The sequence below is a fragment of the Amphiura filiformis genome, chromosome 9 (genome assembly GCF_039555335.1).
Source record: "Amphiura filiformis chromosome 9, Afil_fr2py, whole genome shotgun sequence".
Classification (NCBI taxonomy): Eukaryota; Metazoa; Echinodermata; class Ophiuroidea; order Amphilepidida; family Amphiuridae; genus Amphiura; species Amphiura filiformis.
The window spans coordinates 53,893,587-53,918,948 of record NC_092636.1 but is presented as its reverse complement, the minus strand read 5'-3'; the positions used below and the strand labels follow the sequence as shown (position 1 = coordinate 53,918,948).

The following is a 25,362-nucleotide window of genomic DNA, read 5'->3' as shown; positions in this document are numbered from 1 at the left end:
GGTACAATGAATATACCTCATTTCGTAACATATATAATGAACCACTTATCTTGAATCACTGAAATTCCAGTGAAGTGACTGGATTCCTTGCCCCTATAATATACTTAACTTTTGTTACCAGTGTGTAGTTATTTTTTGAGAAAAATGCAAAATTAATCACAAACTTAATCAGGGGGTGTAGTACCACCTTAATGTGCCGGAAGTCATAAATAATAGTATAAGAGGGTCCACAATAGCCAGAATAGCATTATAACATATTTTATTATTAAATATTTATCAACTAGGATATATTAAACGTGATAAATCAAATGTATTCAGTAGCATACACCGATAAGCACAATTAATTAATTCCATCATGAGCTATTAGGCCTATAGAGTTCCTGTAATGCGTATATGTATAGGTTACAACAGCCTACCATGCACGTATCATTGAAGAAAGCATCTATATTTTCAATATAATATTTTAAAATATCATTCAAGCCTATACCATTAATTAAGTTGAAAAGGACGAGGTCCATGCAACAAAATCACGGATTCGCACCCGAAAGGTCGTGCGGCCCATCTATACGCCCATTTTACTATCTTCAGTAGATAGCAATTATGATAATGATGATATACATAATAATAGCCGGGGCCTAATGGTAATAAATGTTCAATTAATTATGAAAGCAACATATGACAGTGCAATCGGGTTATTAGCGAATGTTATCGAGTAGAGCAAGCAAGACCAAGTGTATACAGTTTGACATTTATTAACTTTAAAGGCAACTTCACTTGCATAAAAAGGTCTAGGGCCTATTACATTATATTGTTAACTTGAACTCGATCATTAACTTGAATTTGATCATACTTATCAAATTAGAAGAGTGCGTGAAATATTTTAAACTTGAAGTCGAAAAAATGTCTGAATTAACCACACGAATTATAATTCAATTTTTTGTTGTATCTTAAGTGTGCATTTACCAACAAAGCAAAAACAAAATGAAATCGGTATACTTTATTGTATGTTACAATGTATTTTTGTAATGTCAATAATATTAATAATGCACAAAACGTCCAATCGTGGGTGCATAATATGTATGCACCAACCGTGTCAATATACCGAACTTTCCCAGGCACCGGGACTTTTGCCAAAAACCTGACGTGATTTAATTTCTTGTTGCACACTTTCGAATGTTACTAAATCCGTTAATATGTAGCCATGACTAGGCCTAATATTTATCATTTAGTTAAAATGGTATAGACCTATACCGTTTTTGTTTGGCATATTTGTAACGTTTACACATACACCTACACTGCAAAAACAAAGAGTAATTTATTCCCGGGTAACGTGTATTGAGTAAAAAAGGGAGTAATAATTTACTAAAGAAGGAGTAAAACCCGAAATTCTGATTACTCCTCCCGAAAGTAAAAGCTTGCTCTGGGATTACGTGTAAAAACTCGAGATTTTCGAACAAGTACGGAGTAAAATCCGAGTAAAAATTATCCTTTCACATATTAATTGAATTCACCCAAAGTTTGTGTTTCTACAATGTTCTAGGACAACAGAGCAAAGTTGAATTTAAGTCATAATTATGACTATAAATCCCTATAGAACACCACAGATAAGCGGCTGAGATAGCAAGTGAGTTTTCTGTCATTATATACCTCATTATTTGGCTTTAAATGACCAAAACTTTCCTAACAGTTGTTACTAATAATATTTTACAATATTTGGCAAAGAATAACCAACTTATAATTTGACCGAACTCTATATTAAAACTTGTTTTTTTCGTCGAGGAAACCTTTTATACTTTCAGAAGGGAAGTACAAATGTGTTTATTTTCAACCGTGACTTATGAAATTAAAACTTTTATTTTGACTATTCCTTGACTAAAGAACAATCGTATTCATTGTGATATTTGTTTATTTTACGAAGCAAAACGGCTTAATTTATTTTTTAATCAATTTGCATAATGCTGTTTCTTGGGTAAACAAAGTAAGAGGCATTGTTTAACTTCCATCCAGGTAACTTCAAATATAGCTGGAAAATATACATAAAACAGTGCACGTACCTCTGTGTCGTTGCCGATAACAAATTAGGTCTGACCTACTTAATTGTACTGAACACAATAGACCCTATTATTGAATAGAAAGAGGCAAGAAGTCAAATATTTGGCCTTATTTTCAGCCTTTCATTTGCCATGTAAGTGTTCAGAAAAACAAGCAATTAAAGCTGTTTAAATACGTGGTATATGTCGTTTCAATTTGTGCATAATTTCACTGAGTAATACCTGGCAAATACCTTTATATTTAATTTCAAACAGGCTTTTTAAAGTGTAAATCCTTAATTTGTGAAAAGTAAACTATAAAATACTTAAGGTTCACCGTCTAAATTAAATACATGTACAATAATGTAAGAACTCTAGGACTCCTCCTTAGTATTTAATTTCAAACGGGCTTTTTGAAGTGCAAACCCATAGCTAAATGATTAAAAAGTGAATTTATAAAATTCTTAATGGGACGAGTTTTATTCGGGTCACCGTCTAAATTAAATACAATAATTTAAGGATTACCTGGCTTATGTAGAAACCTATAAAAAGGTTTAAAGTGTATTTGACACTAGCTTACGTAGCTTTATGTGTTCAAATTCTCGAATAAATGTCAAGATTAAAAAATAACAGATATGCTGATTACATTTTTCAACAGTTATGGTAAATGAATTTGATGTATACATGTAAGGCCAGCTCCTGATTCCAGAAAAATACAGCACTAATACCAGAACAAAATTGCAACACGTTGTGTACACATAACCATGCATAACTCGTAAATGCAAAATCGGAATCAACTGAAATTTTTAGAATAAGCTTTTTTGTGGATATCTACTGAAAAATGTCATAAAAAGAGGATGCTAGGATCACGAAATACTCCTTAAATTCGCCATATAACATAATATAAACTCACCTTACATGTACATTTTTTATTTTAAAATAATTTGATATTAATTCGCAATGTATAGTTTAGATGGTGGCAAGAACATTTATAAAGGACTGATTACTCACTGCAATCTTCACTCTTGTGTGTCTTGACTGTAAGTTTATGAATCAAATAAAAAAGATAAACGTAGCTTCACTTACGTTATGTGTCATTTTATTTATAACATAGAAGTTATTAAATTAATAAAGTAAGACAATTTATTTATATATAAGTGCATGTCAAATGGGTACATTGTTCAATACTATAGGCCTACATGCATAAATTATGCCCATATTATAGCTAGGCCCTAAAAACTTTATTTTGCATCGGATTTTTCCGTTGAAAAGGCAAAACTGATGTTCATGATAGCAACTATTTCATCAATAGCATTTTGAGTCATTTTTATCCATAAAACGACACAGGATATGATAAATAATTACTTTGACATCAATATGGTCCATATGATGAAGATTTTGATTCTTAGATCTGTTATCAACATGATATCACGCTGTTCAGTGGTCAAGGACCCCGGGTCAAAGACACTGAAATGACATACTTTTCTTCTGCTGACCATATGATGCTGTATATTAACTATTATTGTTACATTTTAGGCCTATACCTAAAACTTTTAAAGTCATATTAATTCAAACATAACTTTGGTAATACTCACTCGTTTTCATTCGTTGAAACGGCAAAACATACTTACTTTTCCTTACACATCGAATTAAAATATTTTTAAAAAATTCAACCACAAAAGTTTTAACAAAAAGTCATTCCAATACCAATAAAAATTAATCTCTTGAGCAAACTGACCCCATCCCAGAAACAGGTACCAGCCCGATGGGCTGGCGAAAAGACAGGCTTGACAAAACAAAAGGTATTATAATCCCAAGTCCCAAAACAAATACTGATCAGTGTTTCAGACTTTCTGTACAATAGGCTATACTTACGCGCAGGTATTCTTGCTAATTGCTATTTTGCACGGATCCAATAACTGCGTTAAATGAAACTGCAGATGATCCACGGAGAGCACTAAATTAATTATTGGGATTCAATTTTGCATGACTCGTAAAGGTCATCGTACTCCCGACTAATATTGCAAACCAAATGCTTGCTTGAGAGAAGATATCGTATCTCAATCTTACGACGACTTAAAGACTGCATCTTTGAAGAAAAATAAAGCAATAGGCCTAATTGCACTTTTTAGCACGAAAAACACCCACGTTGAAAAAATATTAGCAAAAAAAGGTCCCAGTAATCCCCGACCCCCTCCAACTAATTTTTAAATGCTTCCGCACCGACTGCTTTGTTGTGCAGACACAAGCACTTCATTTCCTTCATCAGATTTGTGGGTTTCTGCTTAATTCTAACATCTATATAATAAAAGGCCTGTTTTACTCATTTGACCTATAAAATGGATCTTATTATCGATTGCAATATCCTCGCGAACTTGAAGCTTTTAGTATTTGAATATCGAAATACTCAAGGAGAATGGAAAGGCAAATGCACTTCAATTTCAAATAAATTTATGTCAAGGCGAATTGCATATTTATCATATTTATCATTCCTAATTCAAAACAATTATTCACTTTTTTTTTTATATTATATTTTGCAACCGAATCATTATAGCATAAAAACTAGACACATAATTTTCAAATTAATTTCCCAAACGACCAACAATACGGTACAGTCTTCCTTGCAGCAAAATACGAAACGAGCAATTTTATTGATCAGCGGTAATTAGCATGGGTATCTTTTGATTCGCATCGCGTTGTCATGGAAATGAGGCTATTCATGTTGAAATAGTTCGGGTTATTGCACCTGTTTCTAGTGAGGCATGATTATTAGAACATGATTGAAACCACTGTCGCATCGGTTATCAACATTTGTTTGTCTAGGCAATTAATGTAAAACAGATTTTGGCGCTTTGTTTAAAATAACGATGGTGATCATCATCATCATTTACATAATCATCACCATCATCATCATCCTCAATAGCGACATCAGCAGTAGATAGCTACTTCACCAATTCCGATGTAGCTATCAGCAGAATGTACCTACTTCATCAATACCGATATCAGCAGTAGATAGCTACTTCATCAATACCAATATCAGCAGTAGATAGTTACTTCGTCAATACTAATATCAGCAGTAGAAAGCTACTTCATCAATACCAATATCAGCAGTAGATAGCTATTTCATCAATACCGATATTAGCAGTAGATAGCTACTTCGTCAATACCGAGATTAGCAGTAGATAGCTACTTCATCAATACCGATATCAGAAGTAGATCGCTACTTCATCAATACCGATATCAGCAGTAGATAGCTACTTCATAAATACCGATATCAGCAGTATATAGGTAGTTACTTCATCAATACCAATATCAGCAGTAGCTAGCTACTTCATCAATACCGATATCAGCAGTAGATAGCTACTTCATCAATACCGATATCAGCAGTAGATAGCAACTTCATCAATACCGATATCAGCAGTGGATAGCAACTTCATCAATACCGATATCAGCAGTAGATAGCAACTTCATCAATACCGATATCAGCAGTAGATAGCAACTTCATCAATACCGATATCAGCAGTAGATATCAACTTCATCAATACCGATATCAGCAGTAGATAGCTACTTGCAGGATGGTAATGAGAAAAATATGATCCATTATATGGTATCAAAACTCATTAACAATGAGAAAAATCGGTGGGATGATGCTATCGATCGGGTTACAGACCTTTAAGCTACTTCATCAATACTGGTAAAGTGGTAAGTGGTATCAGCAGAATGTATCTACTTCATCAATACCAATATCAGCAGTAGATAGCTACTTCATCAATACCGATATCAGCAGTAGATAGCTACTTCGTCAATACCGATATCAGCAGTAGATAGCTACTTCATCATTCATTACCGATATCAGAAGTAGATAGCTACTTCATCAATACAAATATCAGCAGTGGATAGCTCCTTCATCATTACCGATATCAGAAGTAGATAGCTACTTCATCAATACCCATATCAGCAGTAGGTAGCTACTTCATCAATACCGATATCAGCAGTAGATGGCTACTTCATCAATACCGATATCAGCAGTAGATAGCTACTTCATCAATACCGATATCAGCAGTAGATAGCTACTTCATCAATACCGATATCAGCAGTAGATAGCTACTTCATCAATACCGATATCAGCAGTAGATAGCTACTTCATCAATACCGATATTAGCAGTAGATAGCTACTTCATCAATACTGATATCAGCCGTAGATAGCTACTTCATCAATACCGATTATCAGAAGTAGATAGCTACTTCATCAATACTGATATCAGCAGTAGATAGCTACTTCATCAATACCGATATCAGAAGTAGATAGCTACTTCATCAATACTGATATCAGCAGTAGATAGCTACTTCATCAATACCGATATCAGAAGTAGATAGCTACTTCATCAGTACTGATGTCAGCAGTAGAAAGTTACTTCATCAATACTGATATCAGCAGTAGATATCTACTTCATCAATACCGATATCAGCAGTAGATAACTACTTCATCAATATCGATATCAGAGGTAGATAACTACTTCATCAATACCGATATCAGCAGTAGACAACTACTTCATTGATACTGATATTATAGTTTCTTCATCAATACCAGTAGATAGCTACTTCATCAGCACTGATATCAGCGGATGATGGCCGTAGCCCTGAAAACTTATTTTTGTCTAAGATTTGAGATACCAACCCAGCAAACACAAAATAAGTTATATTTTGGCTTTTGGTTTAGGTAAAAATATTTTAATAACATTAAAATGTCGGGTTATATAAAGGTCATGAAAACGTTTTGTACGAAAACACACTACAACAATATTTTTAAAATGTTTTCAAACTGTTATTGTAAACTATTTTTGCAAACATATTTTGCCAAATATTTTGTCAACACTTAAATAACATGATGTTAAAATATTTGTATCCAGCAAACACAGAAATGTTCTTAAAATGTTTTTTCAAAACGTTTTAATAACATTTAAATGTCGGGTTATATAAAGGTCATGAAAACGTTTTAAAACGTTATTGCAAATATTTTGGGCAATCATTTTTCACAAAATATTTTTTCAACCCCAAAATAACTTTTGTATCAAGTTTTCAAAAATGTTTTTGGAATGTTATTAAAACGTTTTTATACCCTTTATATAACCCGACATTTAAACGTTTTCTGCCAACCTTTTATAACCTTTTGCGAACTTGATGATGTCGAAAACGTTGTGTTTGCTGGGAACGTATTTGAACTTGACGTGAGCAAGAAGATTAGTTAAAAGTTTTCAAGACAAAAAAAAACATTATTGAAAATTGGTTTTCTGTCCTATTATTGATTTTGTTGATTCTTTTCAGTAGCCGATGTCATGCTTTCTTTCAATCTGTCATTTTAACGCGAATAGTGCTATAAATCGGCAAGGTCAAAGGAGATGGGAAGTTCATATTTTATTTTGCACTCTTTATAGTCAACAAATGCCATGCACTACATGTATACCAGGGAAGGGTGGTTGACACCTCAAATAATTAAATTACATCTACCAGGCCATGTATCAGTTTGATTTTATTTTGTCGATGTTGGCGTTGAAATAGTTATCTACTGATGATGTGCAGTGTTGATGAAGACGCTATATCTACTGCTGATGTATGCGGCATTATATGTCTGCTGTAGATTCTTTAAAAAAAACCTATCCACTGCTGATATGAGTATCTATAGGACTATCTGTTGATAATATTAGTATAAGTGGAGTAGATAATTTTCTATAGTGTTAGATTTAGATAACGGTGTAGATTGCTAATATCGGTATTGATGAAGTGTATAAAAATTTGCTGATATCAGCTTTTGCTACAGAGAAGATAAACCTATACATTTACTACCCTGCTTATGTTTAAATTAATTTCATACGGGTAGAACTGAACTACAAATCTACATTCGTTATGCGAATATTGTGATTTAGGGCATTGTGTATACGTAATCAGGTCGGACATGCACCAAACCAGAGTCACACCTTACTACGGTAAATAATCTTTCAAGAATAATACTGCTTGGAACAAACAATCAATTACAAATTTAACACGGACCCATGAAATTGACCGAACAAGCATTAGGCCTACGATATGGTTGAATAGTTTAAGCAGGATTCCGAAATATTGGTACAGACTGTATCAAAATATTTATAATTCAATCGCGTACAATAATTGCAATATAGTCACGTGGATTATTCTCTGGATATAAAAGATAACATTGAAATAAAATAAAAAGACGTCACTTAGCATGAAAAGACAACCAAAACAAAAGAAAAGACAATTATTTCAAAAAATAACACTGCACTCGAGTACAGAAACAGCTGTAACCGTCCAATATTAGGGCAACCACAGTACCTTGCGCAAGACATGTAATGCAAATGGAAAACAATCTAAATTCTTTGCGAAAGAGGTCATCCAGGGACTGTCTTTTTGAACTACATGTAGTTTAAACGCACCTTTTATAAAATTATATTTCAAATAATGAAAATAAAATGATTTAAAAACAAAGATTTTAAAAAAATCGCATGTTTCTTGCATGCCTTTCGCAAAGTGATGGTTAATGATAATATAGGCCTATTTGGTACGGATTTGGTAACAGGTTGCAAATGCATTCATTGTTTCATCTTGATGTATTAAAACGGGTGGAGATTGTAAAGCTACAAAATGTAACCCCTCCCTTTGGAGCGTCATAAATTAACATTTTTAAATGAATCACGCGCAGGTGTGATACAACATTGATCATGTATTTAAATGACATCACGTGTTTATTTATTTTTTTAATTTAGTTTTTGGTTTTTTGTGTTTATAATAAGACATAATAATTTAGCTATAATTGTAGTTATAATGTTATTCTGAATATGAGCTAAGACATACAGTGCGAACATCATAAATTAGTGTATATTAACGTAATTTTAATATTTCTATGAATGAAACATATCACTACTATGGACATAACGTTTGTATTGGTAAGTGCAAGCTTATGCAACACGTGGTTTATTACACACACAAACAATAATCACTGAATTGGGTGTGTCGTAAATCTACAGCCTCGCAAATGCGGTTTCATCGATTCGCTATAACCAATTTCATCAGAATATTTTCACGCATATTTAGTATGCTTATATTTCAGTTAAATGTTCAATTAATTAATTAATTAATTAATTAATTAAATTTAATCAGTTTATTTTCAGACAACATTATATGTTAATTTTAATTTGTATTGTATTCATACATTACGTTATTACGATATTATCTGTGATAGGATGTGTTTTAATTTTGGATGTTGCTTTTGGGCTCTGCAGAGAAAATGAGAATATTCTCATCTTCTCTGGGCTCTGCCATGCAGTCAATTGAATGTGTCCAGCATGACATCAGAAGTGTAAACAAATAACACATAGTAGGCTCCTAAAAGGCCCGTTTCTCGAAGCATGGCTAGTGGTCAGGCTTCCTAGGCCATCAGGTTTAAGCTCAATTAGTCCTATATACCAGTGCTTACAATTTCACATCGTACATCACATATAGAGAAATCAAAAATGGATCCATATTGGTAGGGCTAGCCTGCTGGCTTAGGAAGCCTGAGCAGAAATCTGACCTAGACGTTCTTTAGCCCTCTTTATTTGAACAATTTATATTAATAATAATTGTACATACCATATTTGGTAATGAAAATATTACTAAAATTCGAAAATATCATCTAAAATCCTCTGTGAGGAACGTCATTTTTGTACAATCGTGTTAAATTCTGTCTTTTGATCAGTAGGCTACATAACTCATAATTCGCTCTTGGAGAGTCATTTCCAATGTAAATTGTAGTCTGATTACAAATTAATGTCTTTAAATGCTCTCTAATAAAGGCGCCTTTTTGGAAAGTGTTCCTCTCTAATTACCGTCTTCCTTTATTTGTTACCACCAAGAGTCAAAAAGCTCTAAAAACTGATTTTATTTTCAGATGTTCAATGTTTAAAAGAGAAAAATAAAAGTAATAAAAATAAGAAAGCAAAGGTGTGCTTGTGTTAAACTTTCGTTGTGCGATAATTTTGATGGTTAGTCTCTCTACAGGAACGATGATTAAAATATAATATCAGAATAAATACCATTGTTTTGTTGTACCATCGCCAAATGCGGTCAATTTTCTACAATCATGTAGGCCTATATTTTTATGGGACACCTTGTAGACTAGTGAATACTCTCAGCCGTCCAGTCGTAGTCCTTCAAGGAGGACCACGCTCCATTTAGTACGATAGTCCACGCCGTCAGGCGTGGGTCCTTCTACATTCGACAAATCCTTCCCGGAAAGTCGGGGGAAATGTCAAACTGATTAACCACGCCTACTGACAGCTACTAATGATATTCAGCCAATCCGATCGACTGAATATCATCAATAGCTAATCAGTAGGTGTGGCTTGCCTACCTACTACCAGAACACTAGCTTCTAGCTTGGGATTGACACCAGTATTGCGTAACAAAATTGATTATTAATCCTCTTCAGTTGCATATGTGTTAATGCTATTATAATACTCGGTTTTACCCTCAGTTCACTGACCTGTAGGTAGCACACAATCAGTTCCTTTTGTCATCACTACATTTAATATTGTCCTGGTTAACCACGATTCGTTACTATTTTGTAGAGGTTGTGCTTGAAATTATTGATTGGCTACAAACAAAGGATTTGAACCGATGTTCTTCACCGTAATAATTGGGCAGTGCAGTGCAGTCCATTCGATCAAATGTTGTCATTCAACCTATTTGTTCGTAGTGCATTTGTTATGTGCGTGAGACGAACTGTTTCGGTAGATTGCAATCATGTTTTTGTTGAATGGATTTGAGGAGTCCACCATATTTACGGTATGATACGTCATATGCACAACCTCTATTAATTGTGATAGTTGGCCTATTCGTTTAACATGTTTAAGAAAAATATAGAATTGGAGGACACACGCTTCATAAAAACTTTGGGTTTCACCTATTTATTTACTTTAAGGGGTATAATACCATGATTTTCATCCCAATGACAAAGTTCAATAACCTCAATTAAATACTCAATAGTGCAAATTTGACCTCAAGTTGCAGAGTATGAGTTTTTGTACCCAAATTTTCAAAGGTCATTCAATGAATATACAAATGTATTGGGGGTAAAGAATTGTGCCCTCATTAGATGAGCATGTTGTGGATCCTAGTGTAAGACATGAAGACCTACCAATTGAGAGACTGATTATAAATTGAGTGGTTGCTTGACTCGATTACTTAATTGATTGATATTTTAACACCAAGATACGGTACATTAATTACGAGACTACAATGTAATTTGTTAATAATCATAATTGATCGATTGATCAAACGAATGATTATCAATTGATGCTTGTTGAGTAGTTTAATGCTTGACTGACTATTAATTCATATCAATCTAATAAGTTATTGTGATTCTATTATTATATTATATTGATTGATAGGATGACCATATCAATTAAATGATTAATCAATCAATTCATTAAATAATTCTGATTGTTTTCTTGATTGTTTGTTGAATACTTTATTGGTTGGTTGAATGATCCAACGATTGAGTGATTAATCTAAGAATCCCTTGAACTTGAAGAATGTCAGTTTGCAACCATTTGTCGAAAATCGGAGTAACTTTTAATTTTTCATCCCTAGCATGCAAATTGACCTTGGACCAGTCGAGCCTCAAAACTTGGCAACTATGTGTCCTGAGTGCAAATATGTTACACTGTGATCCTTAGACCCAGACAAATAATTTGACATGTTTTTAGTGAATATGGAGCATGTTTAATTTTTGCCTCCTATATATGACTATGAGTATGTAGGGTGTTTGAGGGTCTTTTGGGTCTTTTTTTTTTTTCACGGAGTTCCAACTTGCCGCTTGATGCTTATATAAGCACATTTCCAAAATAGAACCAGACTAATATAATGACTGCACTGATTTTACAAAATAAATCAATATGATATCACGATTTAGGCCTACACTGGTAAACCAAGCTACTTTAAAAGTGTGAAGTGTTTTGATCCATGCAATCTCAAAATCAATCGATTGAGATGACTAGCGTACTCGTCCCAGTTACATAACAGATGCGGTTAAATGATGGGCGGGGTTACCAACCATATTTGGAGTTATTACGTTGTCATTAACTGGGTTGGTTCAGATCACTGCTTATGGTAATTCGATTGCGCTGCTGGGGGTAGAGCTCCAATCTATAAGGACCAACGCCTGACGGCGTTGATTATTAGTACTAAATATTGCGTTGGTCCTGTATGGACTATCCAGTCGTTAAAATTCAAACAGTTTGTAATTAAATATTTTACTGGAAAAAATAATTATTTGGTTTTACCATCATGATCATTCATACACGTACAATTTACGTGGGAGACTCTTTTCATTTGCAAATCATTATTATTTGACCCATTTTTGTGCAGTGCAGTGGTATATTTTTATCATATAGACGGTCAATTAAACAAAGTATCATAATTATTGATTTTAACACTAATCATATTTATATCGATCTGTTAGGATTACGTTAGGGAAAGCTTTAGAATTGGGGTCATGAAGGTTGAGTGTATGGAAATAAACATGCTAAAACAACAAACAATATTGACACCTGTAAAATTGGAATAAAATTTAAATGTAATTGCATAATGCATATATGATAAATTTTATCATATGACAAATTGATAATTGACAATTGAAATATTGATATATATGATAACAAACTTTAAGGTAGTACTGCACCCCCTGATAAATTTGTGACTATTTTTGTCTCAAAAAATAATAACACACTGGTAACAAAGGTTATGTATATATTATCATGATTATAGGGGCAAGGAATTTCAGTGACCCAAGACAAGCAGTACGTTATTTATGATAAGAAAAGAGCTACCGCTAGAATATATGGTACAATGAATATACCTCATTTCGTAATATATATAATGAACCACTTATCTTGAATCACTGAAATTCCAGTGAAGTAATTGGATTCCTTGCCCCTATAATATACTTAACTTTTGTTACCAGTGTGTAGTTATTTTTTGAGAAAAATACAAAATTAATCACAAACTTAATCAGGGGGTGTAGTACCCCCTTAATGTGCCGGGAGTCATAAATAATATTATAAGAGGGTCCACAATAGCCAGAATAGCATTATAACATATTTTATTATTAAATATTTATCAACTAGGATATATTAAACGTGATCAATCAAATGTATTCAGTAGCATACACCGATAAGCACAATTAATTAATCCCATCATGAGCTATTAGGCCTATAGAGTTCCTGTAATGCGTATATGTATAGGTTACAACAGCCTACCATGCACGTATCATTGAAGAAAGCATCTATATTTTCAATATAATATTTTAAAATATCATTCAAGCCTACCATTAATTAATAGGTAAAGTTGAAAAGGACGAGGTCCATGCAACAAAATCACGGATTCGCACTCGAAAGGTCGTGCGGCCCATCTATACACCCATTTTACTATCTTCAGTAGATAGCAATTATGATAATGATGATATACATATAATAGCCGGGGCCTAATGGTAATAAATGTTCAATTAATTATGAAAGCAACATGTGACAGTGCAATCGGGTTATTAGCGAATGTTATCGAGTAGAGCAAGCAAGACCAAGTGTATACAGTTTGACATTTATTAACTTTAAAGGCAACTTCACTTGCATAAAAAGGTCTAGGGCCTATTACATTATATTGTTAACTTGAACTCGATCATTAACTTGAATTTGATCATACTTATCAAATTAGAAGAGTGCATGAAATATTTTAAATTTGTACTATTTGAAGTCGAAAAAATGTCTGAATTAACCATACGAATTATAATTCAATTTTTTGTTGTATCTTAAGTGTGCATTTACCAACAAAGCAAAAACAAAATGAAATTGGTATACTTTATTGTATGTTACAATGTATTTTTGTAATGTCAATAATATTAATAATGCACAAAACGTCCAATCGTGGGTGCATAATATGTATGCACCAACCGTGTCAATATACCGAACTTTCCCAGGCACCGGGACTTTTGCCAAAAACCTGACGTGATTTAGTTTCTTGTTGCACACTTTCGAATGTTACTAAAGCCGTTAATATGTAGCCTTGACTAGGCCTAATATTTATCATTTGTAGTTAAAATGGTATAGACGTATACCGTTTTTGTTTGGCATATTTGTAACGTTTACACATACACGTTATTGAGTAAAAAAGGGAGTAATAATTTACTAAAGAAGGAGTAAAACCCGAAATTCTGATTACTCCTCCCGAAAGTAAAAGCTTGCTCTGGGATTACGTGTAAAAACTCGAGATTTTCGATCAAGTACGGAGTAAAATCCGAGTAAAAATTATCCTTTCACATAATTGAATTCACCCAAAGTTTGTGTTTCTACAATGTTCTAGGACAACAGAGCAAAGTTGAATTTAAGTCATAATTATGACTATAAATCCCTATAGAACACCACAGATAAGCGGCTGAGATAGCAAGTGAGTTTTCTGTCATTATATACCTCATTATTTGGCTTTAAATGACCAAAACTTTCCTAACAGTTGTTACTAATAATATTTTACAATATTTGGCAAAGAATAATCAACTTATAATTTGACCGAAGTCTATATTAAAACTTGTTTTTTTCGTCGAGGAAACCTTTTATACTTTCAGAAGGGAAGTACAAAATAATGTGTTTATTTTCAACCGTGACTTATGAAATTAAAACTTTTATTTTGACTATTCCTTGACTAAAGAACAATCGTATTCATTGTGATATTTGTTTATTTTATGAAGCAAAACGGCTTAAATTATTTTTATTAATCAATTTGCATAATGCTGTTTCTTGGGTACACAAAGTAAGAGGCATTGTTTAACCTCCATCCAGGTATAACTTCAAATATAGCTGGAAAATATACATAAAACAGTACACGTACCTCTGTCGTTGTCGATAACAAATTAAGTCTGACCTACTTAATTGTACTGAACACAATAGGCCCTATTATTGAATAGAAAGAGGCAAGAAGTCAAATATTTGGCCTTATTTTCAGCCTTTCATTTGCCATGTAAGTGTTCAGAAAAACCGACAATTAAAGCTGTTTAAATACGTGGTATATATGTCGATTCAATTTGTGCATAATTTCACTGAGTAATACCTGGCAAATACCTTTATATTTAATTTCAAACAGGCTTTTTAAAGTGCAAATCCTTAATTTGTGAAAAGTAAACTGTAAAATACTTAAGGTTCACCGTCTAAATTAAATACATGTACAATAATGTAAGAACTCTAGGACTCCTCCTTAGTATTTAATTTCAAACGGGCTTTTTGAAGTGCAAACCCATAGCTAAATGATTGAAAAGTGAATTTATAAAATTCTTAATGGGACGAGTTTTATTCGGGTCACCGTCTAAATTAAATACAATAGCTTATGTAGAAACCTATAAAAAGGTTTAAAGTGTATTTGACACTAGCTTACGTAGCTTTATGTGTTCAAATTCTCGAATAAATGTCAAGATTAAAAAATAACAGATATGCTGATTACATTTTTCAACAGTTATGGTAAATGAATTTGATGTATACATGTAAGGCCAGCTCCTGATTCCAGAAAAATACAGCACTAATTTTTTGGAATTAAAAAAAATCTTGTTTTGCCACATGAAACATAAATCCTGATCTTTAGTACTGGCAATAAAAGTCAAATTTTAAAATCTTTGTAATTGTAGTCAGAAACTTCTTAGACTTGACACAAGTCTGTATAAATTATAATCAAAATCTTGAGAGTGGGTATAGAGTTTATTTCATAATTGTATAATATTTTATGTTATTTTTGATAATTGGCTATGAAAAGGATTAGAAAATGTGTTTTCCAAAAATTAGACTGCATACGGTACCTTAAAATTGTTCATTATTTTCAAAGCAATTGACCAAATGTAAAATTTGAATTTCATTGGCAGTTGGAACTAACTATACAGTATTTCATTTGGCAAAACAGAATAATAATTTTCTGATCCACAATAATGAATGTTGTATTTTTCTGGAATCATGATTAAGTGTTTCACTTGGCTATATGCATTTCACTTTTTCAGGTAATGTGGTCTGCATTTTTAGGGCGGCGTTTTTTTTGTTTTGTTTTTTGTTGTTTTGTTTTTCTTCCTTTTTCTTCTTCTTTTGTTTATTATTACAAAATTCAGAAGTAAAATGACTTACGTCTTTTAGTGACAACACATTTCCGGCAAATGAAAATGGCATGAATTAAGAAGCGATACACTCATCCAATTGACATCAACATTATATTAATTTACGTAGGACGAGGTCTCCACGCAGTTCATTCTCGGTTTCATTTCTTTACATTTCATTAATTTCGTGTAAACTTCGCGACACCAAGTATAATAATTTGTATTATTTTTGACAACGCATTTCAAGTTTACAAGTCATGCGCGTGACTGGGCCATTAGGGTGTTAAAACGAGTCGGCGCCAATTTCTACCTTTATTTAAAGAATGAATCATTTACTACCACTACACTATGAAATTAAATTAGCTTTAACTTTCAAACAAAATATAATTTTACTTTGAATACTCCTATATGTAATATTGCACATCCTTCCAAAGAAGGACTTTTTAATTAAATCAAATGAAAGCAAATGTGATACAGTGTAATTGGTAATAATGAGTGTAATGTGATGTGGAGGGAGATGTTTGGTTGTGAATGTGATGTGTAGTGATGTCCCGGAGTGATGTGATACAATATATGATTGATAATGTAATGCATAATTTAATGTGACAATAATGTGATATAATGCAATACAATATAATCGTAATGTAATGAAGCATAATGTAATGTAATGTGATGTGATTTAATGTGATATAATAAGGTGATGTAAAGTGATGTAATGTAATGTAATGTAATGTAATGTAATGTAATGTAATGTAATGTAATGTAATGTAATGTAATGTAAAGTAATGTGATGTGATGTAATGTAATGTAATGTAATGTGATGTGATGTGATGTGATGTGATGTGATGTAAGGTGATGTAAAGTGATGTGATGTGATGTGAGTGATGTAATGTAATGTAATGTAATGTAAAGTAATGTAATGTAATGTGATGTGATGTGATGTAAGGTGATGTAAAGTGATGTGATGTGATGTGATGTGAGTGATGTAATGTAATGTAATGTAATGTAATGTAATGTAATGTAATGTAATGTAATGTAATGTAATGTAATGTAATGTAATGTTAAGTAATGTAATGTAATGTGATGTGATGTAAGGTGATATAATGTGATGTAATGTAATGTAATGTAATGTAATGTGATGTGATGTAAGGTGATGTAAAGTGATGTGATGTGATGTGAGTGATGTAATGAAATGTAATGTAATGTAATGTAATGTAATGTAATGTAATGTAATGTAATGCAATGTAATGTAATGTTAAGTAATGTGATGTAATGTAATGTAATGTACCAGTAATGTGATGTAAGGTGATGTGATGTGATGTAAAGTGATGTGATGTGATATGATGTGATGTGATGTAATCTTTAATTGAATTCATTACTGTATGTACTTTAATGTGATGTAATGTAATGTAATGTAATGTGATGTGATGTAATGTAATGTAATGTAATGTAATGTAATGTAATGTAATGTAATGTAATGTAATGTAATGTGATGTGATGTGATGTGATGTGATGTGATGTGATGTGATGTGATGTGATGTAAAGTGATATGATTTGATGTGATGTATTAAATGTAATGTGATGTGATGTGATTAATATAATGCATGGTGATGTTTTACACAATAATAATTCACTTTCAGTAATCGCTAATAAAAAGTATGGGCATTCAGTTTGAAAATATCATCTCCAACATGACCTTTAACCCTACCTTTATTTGAAAACACCATATCCAATTAAATTGCCAGTATTAATCATTTAGTGAGAAAATGTTATTGTAACAAATAAATACACTCTTTCATTTCCCCCTGATTATTTATTCATAACTATTTAAATATTAATTGAAACTTAAGTAAAGGCACTAATATAATGCTAGCTAGGCAGACAGTGCATCAAATGTTACTGATCGATAGTCGCTCGCAATATAGTAACGATTTTTGTATTTGATATTGTTTACATTTTATAGGTTAATGTTGTCAGAGATGTGCAGAAGTCCCGGCGGTCGACGAAAACGACTGTCTTACATTGCGCCGGCTACTTTTTTAGGACAAATAAGAAAGACTGTATGTAAAAACACAGACACGTAGGCCTAACGTGAAAGAAAAGTGTCGTTACTGGTCAATATTGCTATATTATTGGCTGTTGCACTAGTAATTTAAATAAAAAAAGTGTTTCAAAATATTTTGTTTCCATGCAACCCCGTGAGACAGCATAATGCATACACACACCCCACACATCCCCAACAACTATACACGCCCCAGTGGCGGATTTAGGGGGGGGGGCGCAGCCGGCGCGCGCCCCCTCTATTTTTTGACTAGCAAAAGGCGCCGGCCTAACTTAAAAATACAAAATATGAAAGAAATTCAAAAAAATGAACAAATTCGGCCATGAACAGCAAACAATGGGCCAAAACCGTTGAGTTTTCGAGGGGGTAACCCCCTTAACACAATTTTTTCGTCATCGACCAAAAGGCGCCCCCTCTATCAAACATTCCTGGGTCCGCCCCTGCACCTAACCCTACACCCACATACCATGACACCAATCGACCACAGATATTGGAATCGACGTACAGCGACAAATAAAACAAAAATGTTATATGGGCCAATGTGCACGTTGCTCCGGAGTGCGGTAAAACAACATTGCTTGGACATTTGCGCTACGCGAATACTAGTAGGCCCTATACATGTATGATTTGTGCTCAGTTCTTTGAGTAGATTCTTAATCTTGATTGTTGCCTTGAAAATAAAAATATCCAAGTAATTTTTAATTCAAAACATGAACTTTTCACCGTCATTGTAATCAAGTGCAAGTGATATGCATCAGTTATCTTTCAAATCAAAGGCGCCGGCCATGACCATTACATGACAATGGTCAAATTAGATTGACAGCTGGTGCCCAAAAAGAGCAGGATTCACTTCCATCAAAATGACCAACACCCAATAAAAGCACAGAGGCACTATAATGTGATAATGATCGAGCAGATACAATTTTGTGGTTTTATTAGTTCGGTCGTGGAAGAAAGTATTATGATATGAATAAATAATGTCAGACAAAAAGAACATTTTGTACGGGTATAGTTAGTTATGCGCATGAAATTGTTGAATTCAAAAATGAATTTTTAAAATGCGCATCTCTATATACTTTTTATTTGCCAAGTGTACAACTCGCCTCGCGTAGCACCATCAGATGGTTATTAAACTAAATATGTTATCACTGTGTTCATGGTTCATCGTGTCTATATTGTTTAGGTTCTACTATATATTTTATGGCAACTCTTTTTAGCAAACTGTTACATTTTCCATCTCCACCATCATCATGGACATCAAGTAAAATTGTGCTGATCCACAAAAAAGGTGATACTGACAATCCATCTAATTTCCGCATGATTGCTCTTGCCAGCGTTATTGGAAAACTCTATCACCAAGTGCTTGCCGAAAGATTTGAGAAATTTGTTATTTCTAACAATCTTATTGACATTAAGTTTCAAAAAGCTTTCTTGAAAGGCATTAGTGGTTGTACTGATCATAATACAATTGTCCATGAAATTTTAAGTCATGCTAAAGCTAACTCTAAGACTGTTCATGCTACCTGGTTTGACTTAGAAGACGCCTTCGGTAGTGTTCAACATGAGCTTATCTATCACACTCTGAAGAGATTAAATTTCCCTCCTGTATTCAACTGTACATTAACAATCTTTATTCATCTCTCACTGGTAGAGTTTCCTCAAAGGACTGGACTTCGAATCAATTTCAGTTTAAGAAAGGTATTTTCCAGGGCGACCCTCTTTCACCGTTAATTTTTATCCTCTGCTTTGATCCTATTGTTCAAGACCTCATCGCCAATTCCAATTTTGGTTACGATCTGAATGGTACCAAATTCATCACCACCCCATTTGCTGATGATTTTTGCCTGATCACAAGACATAAGAAAACCCATCAACGTTTCATTAACCGCATCACCGACCATTGTTCTTCAATGGGTCTCAAATTAAAGCCTTCCAAATGCAGATCGTTATCCCTTTCTGCAGGCTCCCCCACTTCCATTCTTTTCAACATTGCAGGCGTTGAGGTCCCAACCGTTGAAAATGATTCTCACAAATTTCTTGGTTCCCTCATTACTTTTCGCAACAATTCCTCGGATATTTTTGAATACCTCAAGGACAAAATTTCTTCCGCCCTGGAGAATATCGAAACTTCTGTTATTCGTAACGAATATAAGATTCAAGTTTACACAAGATACTTTCTTCCCTCGTTACGCTACCATTTGACAGTCAATGATCTCTGCTTTTCTCATCTCCAAGCGCTGGACGCTATGTGCAATCGCCATTTGAAAAAATGGTTTGGTATGCCGAAACCCGGCACCCTTGCCTTTATTTTCATGCCTAATGGGCTCAACATTCGATCCATTTCTGATCTCTATCTTGAGAGTCATGTGATGACTCATATTTCAATTAGAAATAGAAGTGATGAGCTTGTTAACCACTGCATTGATTCCAAATTGGATAGAGAGCGAAAATGGACTCGGAAGAAATCAGTGACTGTCAGGAGTGAAGAAATATTTAAAGCAGTTGGGGAAAAGTCAAACAAGGTTACCATTCAGAAAACTTCCGCCAAGAAAAAGTTGACCGATTCAATTTCTGAATTTTGGCATAATCATGTTCGTTCTCTTGCAGTGCAAGGACGTTTTTATGATCTCCTTTCCAAGGAATCTTCCTGCACTCTCTGGCGTAGCATCATTTTCAATCTTCCTTCGAGAGTCAGCAAATTTTTGGTTAACGCCCTTGGCGACTCTCTGAACACAAGGGTCAACCTTGCTAGGTGGGGTAAATCTGTTTCCAACAAATGTTTACATTGCTGCAACAAAGAGACTCTCAATCATGTTCTAAATAACTGTAAAGTCTTTCTGGACCAAGGTCGTTATACTTACCGTCATAATAGTGTTCTGAAATATTTTATATCTGTCGCACGAGCTGGCCTCAAAGATTCGGATGCAACCATTTTTCATGACATTCCAGGTGAAGCTGGCTTTACCGGTGTCACTACCATTCCTACTGAATGTTCTCCAACCAACCTCAAACCTGATCTAGTAATTCTTTGGAAAAATCTCAGGAAACTATTGATTGTGGAACTGACCGTTCCTTTGAGCATGGTATTGACAGGGCCCATCAGTTGAAACTCAATAAGTATGCGCCTCTTATTTCTGATATTCAGGAAAATGATTTTGATGTTACTTACATTCCTGTTGAAGTTGGCTCTAGAGGTTTCATTTCGCAAGATAATGCTGACAGGCTCAAATCATTCACTTCTTTAGTTCACTCCCCGATTTGTTTCAAGGAATTCCGCGACAAGGTTTCCAAATTGTCCATCATTGCCTCTTTTGTCATTTACCATGCCAAAGACGAAAGGTCTTGGGACCAGTGCAATTTGCTCAGTGCATAATGTGATAAATAATGAAATCTTATATCTTTTTATGTCTTTTAATATTGCTATTTCTAGTGCTTATATGTTGTTATACTGTATTTGTCCGCCCTGCATGATCTTTTATACGATCTGTCCTGGGCTTATTGTATTCCTTTATTGTTCAATGGTTTTATATGTATTTTGATAATAAAGTGATTTGATCTCTCTTTCTTTAAAAAAGCGAAATTTTGTATTTTTTCTACGCTAGTAAAATAACATTTTGGAATGTAGCATACTTTTTTTATTTAATATAGGATTAAATAATAAATCAAATTAAGGAATATCTTTTCATTTTGATTTAAAATAATAATAATAATATACCGTGCAAGGCCTATGCATGATAATATGACTATGGAGTCCAAGGCCATTTTGTAAAGATTTTCATCTTTGCCGAAAGCCCGTCTTAGCGGTTTTCACCGTTTGAAAGACATCAATAACAGACAATTAAACAGGATACTACGAATGCCATGTGAATTACACTATACGCAGCAACAGCTGATGATGCTGTCCGCTAAGAGACTGTGTTTTGTTTTACAAAAAAACGGTTTTACATACAAAATGGATTTTGATATTTTCCATAATATTTAAAGCTTACCATTATAAGATTACTGAAATAAAATTAACCAATATAAAGCATGCTCATTAAATTTGTACTCAAGTTGGATATTTTTTGAAGTCTATTCCGAAAAAATGTGAAATTAAGAAATAAAATTACAATTTTGTTAAAATTTGTGTCGTCTGCACTTGACACGGCGGGCTAAAGGTTAACGCACAGATAAAATAATTAATATACAGGCCTAGCCGGTCCAGGCTTGCTATACAAAATATGAAAAAAATAATAATATTTACAAAAAACGATGCACCTTACCTTGTGTGGTGAACGCTGGTAGAGAGAATAATAAACAACATATACGACATAATCCAATTATTTTATCCATTTTGTGTACGTTTTCTTAGCATTTTCATTTAAAATTGTCTCTTTTTGCGTGCGTAGCTATGAATACTAGCATACAGGCAACCTGTTGCAGAAGTGGATGCAGTGGTTGGGAGTTGGTGAAATACGAATAGCCTCGATTCGAGGGCGGTATATCATGACTCATATTATTGTTTGATGCTCTGGCGAATAACAATAGGACTATTTGCCAAATTGGTTTTGTTGGGGTTTGCCCGTATTGAGTGAGACGCAACAAATATTACCAAAAATAGATTTGTTAACGATTGGTGCCAATTCATCGGTGTTCTAGAAAATTTCAGAGGTCATCGTCAAAGATTGTCTGAAACAACAAAAGGCATAAATATTATTCATGGTTACGAAAATTCCTTTTGATGTGCATTGATCATTGATCGAGTATTTAGGCTATGCCTTTGGCGGTTTAGTGTGACTTTTGACGTAAAAATAAAAACTCATAGTCATGGTTATAAGATACGAAAAAGTGATTTTAAGTAATGTAAAGTAATTTAATTACACATATCAGATGATTATGTCTGGCTCCTTTGTGTCAACATCGTGAATCTCCTCCCCACCCTTAAAATTGCGATTCAGCGGCATTTGTTTTACTTATTGTGTGTCACCAGGGTTCGAAATTTTGGTTGTCCGGTTGCCCGGGACAACTAAAAAAGTCGCCGGACAACCAAAAATACTGATTCGGTTGTCCGCCGGACAACCATAAATCTAGCAAAAAGTCACATTTGTAGGCTTACGGACAACCAAAAACTTAGACGGACAACCAGAAATTGTAATCTGGTTGTCCATGGGACAACCATTTATTTTCCCTAAATTCGATCACTGGTAATTTGACACTCTAAAATGTTAAATTTCCAAGTTGCGTGTATTATTTTTGCAAGATCTAAAATTAAGAAACCCCATCATTAGAATTAATTGATAAATTTCTCTCTTGGGAATTGAACATTTGGTCATGAGATAAAAATGCCGTTATTTTGTCATCATTAGGCCATAATATAGTATGCTTTGACTTTAAATGTCTATTGAGACCCAATTAAAGGTTCAGTGATTATTTTCAAAACGGTTATAATTGAGTTTTGATCTTATAATTACATTTTGCATCAAAATAATTCCAAAGATGTTTCATTTTTTCAGCACCGAGATAACCAAAAGTGACCACTTCTATGATATTGGGGCCAAAATAGCTCAATTTCAAGCACGGTCTTAAATTGTCAATTCGCCGGGAACTTGCGTTTTGAAGCTAATTTCTCGTGCGTTTAAGAATGAAATCGCGTATTTGTAGACGGAAATAGAAAAACAGACTTTTTTTTTCTTTGCAAAGACATCAGTTTCAGTCAAAAATCTCACCTTTTGGCACTTAAAATCAGGTATTAATCATGTACATAGCATTTAAAAATGAGTCTTCGAAGGGCACACACCACTAAATAATCGTCCCATTGAAATACACGGGAAAATACAAGAAAGTAAGTTTGTTTTTCTACACCATGTAACAACATTTTTAATATTTTGATCAAACCAGTGTCTTAAATAAAGATTAAACTTTTATTTAAATTTAATTTTTTGGACAAGTTGAGACAAACTTAAAAGATACGAACTCCTGAACAGCGCCATCCCGAATTTCAGCCGACACGCTCGCCTCCTTACCAGTTCCGGCCATGATATTGTTCCGAGGGCCTATTACCCGTGCACATTCGATTCAGAACATTTTCTGAACAGATATGTAATGTTGAGCTCCTATTCTATCTTTTTATCAAAACAACCAAGAGTCACTCAAATTTGGTTCCCTCGGGACGCCGATATATTTCGCATAGGTGCTATTTTTTACCGGAACTATGAAGGGTTACACCAAATGCGGAAGGATTTAGTGTAGTGCACCCTTATAAGAAAAAATATTTTTGATATTCTTTATTTTTGGAATCAGTGGTCAACATCCTAAAAAAGTGTAATTGCTTTTTTTTTTTTTTCACTCCAAAGTTACAAAACAGGGCTCCAAACAAGCTTGGACTGAGTGAAAATATGATACTTTTCGCAATTTTCAGCATTCAAGGGCCAGAGAGCAACATTTTGACCATGTTAAACTGTATATATAATCCCATTAACATCAGGAAAGTGACTTTGTTTACAAAAATATATGTACAATCACAAATTTAACATGACCGAAAAGCGACATGTGATCATTTCACCTCCCCCCCCCACTGTTAGATCATGCATAATAAAGACGTGTCAATAGGCATATGCCTTAAGTTTGGGGGGGGGGTGTTATGGGTAGATAGAACGGTAGTGTCACTATAGCTGCCTGCCCCTCACTGGAACCTGCCTTATCAATCCATATGTTGAAGCCTGACAAAATGCACAACCACAATTATCACTGCATTCCCCTCCCCGAGCATCATATTATTTGTTTGACTATAGGCCTGCGATAGGTCTATCATTTCAAAAACTTCATTTACATATTTTGGCACCGGAAAAGCAAAATGATGATAATATTTTTTCCTATAGTTGTGTGAAAAGGTAATAAAATTTGATATTGCTTTATAGAGTGACATCAGCGGCAAGCATGCATCAGAGGGGGAGGGGCGCTGGACATTTTGGAGAAAACATTTCCCCGCTACATGAGCGAAAAAAAAAACCTTTCCCCACTGTCACTAAAAAACCCTTCCACAGACCCACTATCACTAAAAAACAACTTTCCCAACTAGCTCTGTCTTGCACGAAACTGTAGTACATAAATAGAGGACATTT

General features: G+C 33.8%; 1 protein-coding gene across 1 annotated transcript in view; it reads right to left on the bottom strand.

The window, feature by feature from the left end:
* Positions 1–22,929, bottom strand: part of LOC140161171 (sushi domain-containing protein 2-like) — a 57,523-nt gene extending 34,594 nt beyond the window's left edge. Inside the window, exon 1 of the mRNA XM_072184614.1 lies at positions 22,525–22,929. Coding sequence (XP_072040715.1) covers positions 22,525–22,594 — 70 coding nt within the window. The 5' untranslated portion in view covers positions 22,595–22,929. The remainder of the gene's footprint in view (positions 1–22,524) is intronic.
* Between the last annotated feature and the right edge of the window lie 2,433 nt (positions 22,930–25,362).